Raw genomic sequence first — 2,985 nt, forward strand, 5'->3', positions numbered from 1 at the left:
GGGGAAGCATGGCAAGGAGGGGCAGGGGAAAGGTGGCTCACATCCATGTGTCCTGCAGGCTCTTCCCACGCTCCTGGTGCTGAGGAGTGGCTCTTGGGGGAATCTGCAGCCTCCCTCCAAAGCTCACAGCCCCACAGGCCTTGTGCCCCACTGCTGTCCCTCCTCCTGCCTCCCCTTGTCACTGCTGCCGAGGAGACTCAGTGCTCGATTCTCTGCCGACCAGATTATTGCCATGACACAGATGTGCTGCCCCTGCAGGGCGAATTCATGGCCAAGCAGCTGCCTGACAGCCACAGCCTCTACCCAGGGATGCTCTGCCACTGGCAGGACTAGCTCTGTGCCACGCCTGCAGTGCCACAGAGCCACCTTGCTTGGCCAGTGTGAGAGGTGGCACATGTCTGAGGGACTGGCCACTGCAGGGACAGGTCAGTGCMTGTGGCACAGAGATGGGGAGAAGCTCTCTGTACAAGCTCGGGCAGGAGGTCATGCTGCCAGGACAGCTGCAGGTGCTGGTGCCAGCCTGGTGGGCAGATGACCCTGATCATCTCCTGTTCCCGTGCCCGGAGGGGTCGGCAGGGGAGGGCACTGTGGAAGCAGACCCTCTGCCGTGGGTSGGCTCTGAAGCACCATCCTTGGCACCGATTCCTTACAGTCCCTGAGATCCGGCCKATCTGACAGCTCCCCCGCTAAGAGGAGTCAGCAGTGCCGAAATTGGCAGCAGCTTGAAGGGTGGGTGACTTGAGGGCACCTCACCTGCCAGTCCTTGGGGCTGCAGCTCCCAGGAGAGCAGCCCGCGATGSTGACAGCTGCCTGCTGCAAGCAGGTCCGGACACCTCCAGGTGCAAACAGCCCGAGCCCGTGGCCATAACTACAGCAAATTTGCACTCAACAGTAAATGCTTTTTTGCTCAGCCTTATCAAGATAATACATGCTGGTTCAGCAGAAACTGGAAGGGGCTTGAGTATAAAAAAGATGGTTCTGCTTTAGCAAGGCTTCCCCTTAGAAAGAATAATATTGGCAGAACTAGGTCCCAGATTGGAAACAATGTGTGGGTTTTGTTTTCTTTTCTTCCTTCACTTTTTTTTTTCTCCTTGCCTTCATTCTTGGTGCTGGGGCTGGAGAGGAAAATTGCTGTCTTGCCAAACTAAACAAATTACGCTTTACAATTCAGAAACTCAAATGCCTCTTTTTATCATCATTTCCTTAGCACTGAGTGTTGAGAAAATAAAAGGAGTAATAAGCAAAGTGATTGCATACCTTTGTCTTGATGGTCATTGGCAAACAAATTCAGCCAGTTGTTTCTCTTTAAGGCTATTAAGTTTGCCTGAAAATCATCCTTGGGTAAACCTACACACACACAGACACACAGACACACAGACACACAGACACACACACAGTCCGTGCTGACAAGAAAAAACAACAAAGCAGAGCCCCTTCGTTCTATTATTACTGTCCCTGCAGATCTCTACTTGCCATGACAGCGCATGAGATCAAACCCCTCTGAGCACACTGAAGGAAAGGGACTCATTCGACCGTGCCGGAACACACACACTCTCTTACAGTACCTCTTGGCAAGCAGGAGATGAGCAGGAGCTGGAGAAGAGTGAGTCCYACAAGTGTCCAGGGTGCTCGCTCCATGCTGCCCAGGCCAGTGCAGCAGTGTGACTGTTCGGGAAGGGAAAGCAGGCAAACAGCTTTTACTGGGACCTCACCAGCTCCAGGCTGCGAGGGATCTCGKATTTCAGACCTCAGCACGCTCCCATCCTCACCAGAGGGGAACTACCTTCAAGAGACTTCTCAGGCGTCCAGAAGCACACGTCACCCCAAACCTCTCCAACTGCTGCCTTAACCCTTTCTGGACTCTGGCAACAGATCCCTTTTGTGATGGGTTTATTGGCTCAGTGCTCAGCTCGGAGATAGCGACTTCTCTTATGTAAAGAAAGATGTTTTAAAGCGGGGAGAGAGAAATGCAGATATCTCTCTACATGAGCTATCCCAGTTGCTGCGGGTGAGCCGAGGTTACAGAGCTCTCCAGCAGGAGGCACTTTGTACTTGCTCCCTTCGGGCTTTTGGCTGTGGGGTGGGTGCAGAGGGATTCCTGTCCCACTCTCCTGCGATTGGGCAGCCTGGCCAAGTGACACGGTTCACTTTACGATGTGCTTAAAATAGCTGTGCGTTTTTATGGTGGGCCAGATGAATGAATGAGGCTCAGTAAAAGTTCACTCCACAGTGGATGAAAACCACAACACACAAAAGGAATCACTTGGCATACTTGTGCTTGTGCTAGTCAAAACCTTTTTACAGAGTCCATTTCTGCCAGGAAACGCAATTTTGGCAAAATTGACATGTTTTGTCGGAACATGTTGATATTGAGGAAATGTTTAATCCAAACAAAGGAGATCATTTGGTTTGGATTTTATCTTTGTGTCATATTTTGTTTTGTCTTTTCTATTAGCACATGCTACTGACTTTTTTATGGTCTTCAACCCATATTTCATAGTAGTATACTTTATTTTCTCTAATATTTTTCTTGAACAAYTTTTTAATACTTTCCAAAGGACATATTTTTCACCCTAAGTCAGACKTCCTTAATTTAATTTCTGTAGCAAGTTTTCAAAATTTACATACATCATGAGGGGGAAAAAATGAAAAATTGGCATTTGCTTTGGAGTAGGAAATCAAGTAACTCAAAAAGCTTTAACAAATACCTACAGCAGTTTGTTAAACTCAAGCATGTTGAACAGCCYCAAAAATTTGAGAGCCATCGCCAATGGAAATCTTGAGTAGTTTAGTGCAGTTCAAAATGCCTTACACCTTCAGGTGGTCTTTCATGGGGGGAATTCTAAACCAGACATCTCTCTAGTTTAGGTTTGTCTGTCAACCAACCTCTTGACTTTACACTGTGGACAGTCATTTTAGAGTTTGCACACCTTCCAYATACAAAAGTAGTTTTTTCCAAATCTCTTAACACTGACATAAACCCAS

At 48.4% G+C, this 2,985-nt stretch overlaps 1 protein-coding gene across 2 annotated transcripts in view; it reads right to left on the bottom strand.

Annotated features, from left to right (window-relative positions):
* PAMR1 (peptidase domain containing associated with muscle regeneration 1) overlaps positions 1-1,781 on the bottom strand; it is a 57,228-nt gene extending 55,447 nt beyond the window's left edge. For both annotated transcript variants that reach the window (XM_057384175.1, XM_057384174.1), the window contains exon 1: positions 1,566-1,781. In XM_057384175.1, coding sequence (XP_057240158.1) covers positions 1,566-1,638 — 73 coding nt within the window. In that variant the 5' untranslated portion in view covers positions 1,639-1,781. The remainder of the gene's footprint in view (positions 1-1,565) is intronic.
* Positions 1,782-2,985: the final 1,204 nt, after the last annotated feature.

Source organism: Malurus melanocephalus, unplaced genomic scaffold, assembly GCF_030028575.1.
Source record: "Malurus melanocephalus ecotype Western Australia unplaced genomic scaffold, MMel_1.1 scaffold_690, whole genome shotgun sequence".
Classification (NCBI taxonomy): domain Eukaryota; kingdom Metazoa; phylum Chordata; class Aves; order Passeriformes; family Maluridae; genus Malurus; species Malurus melanocephalus.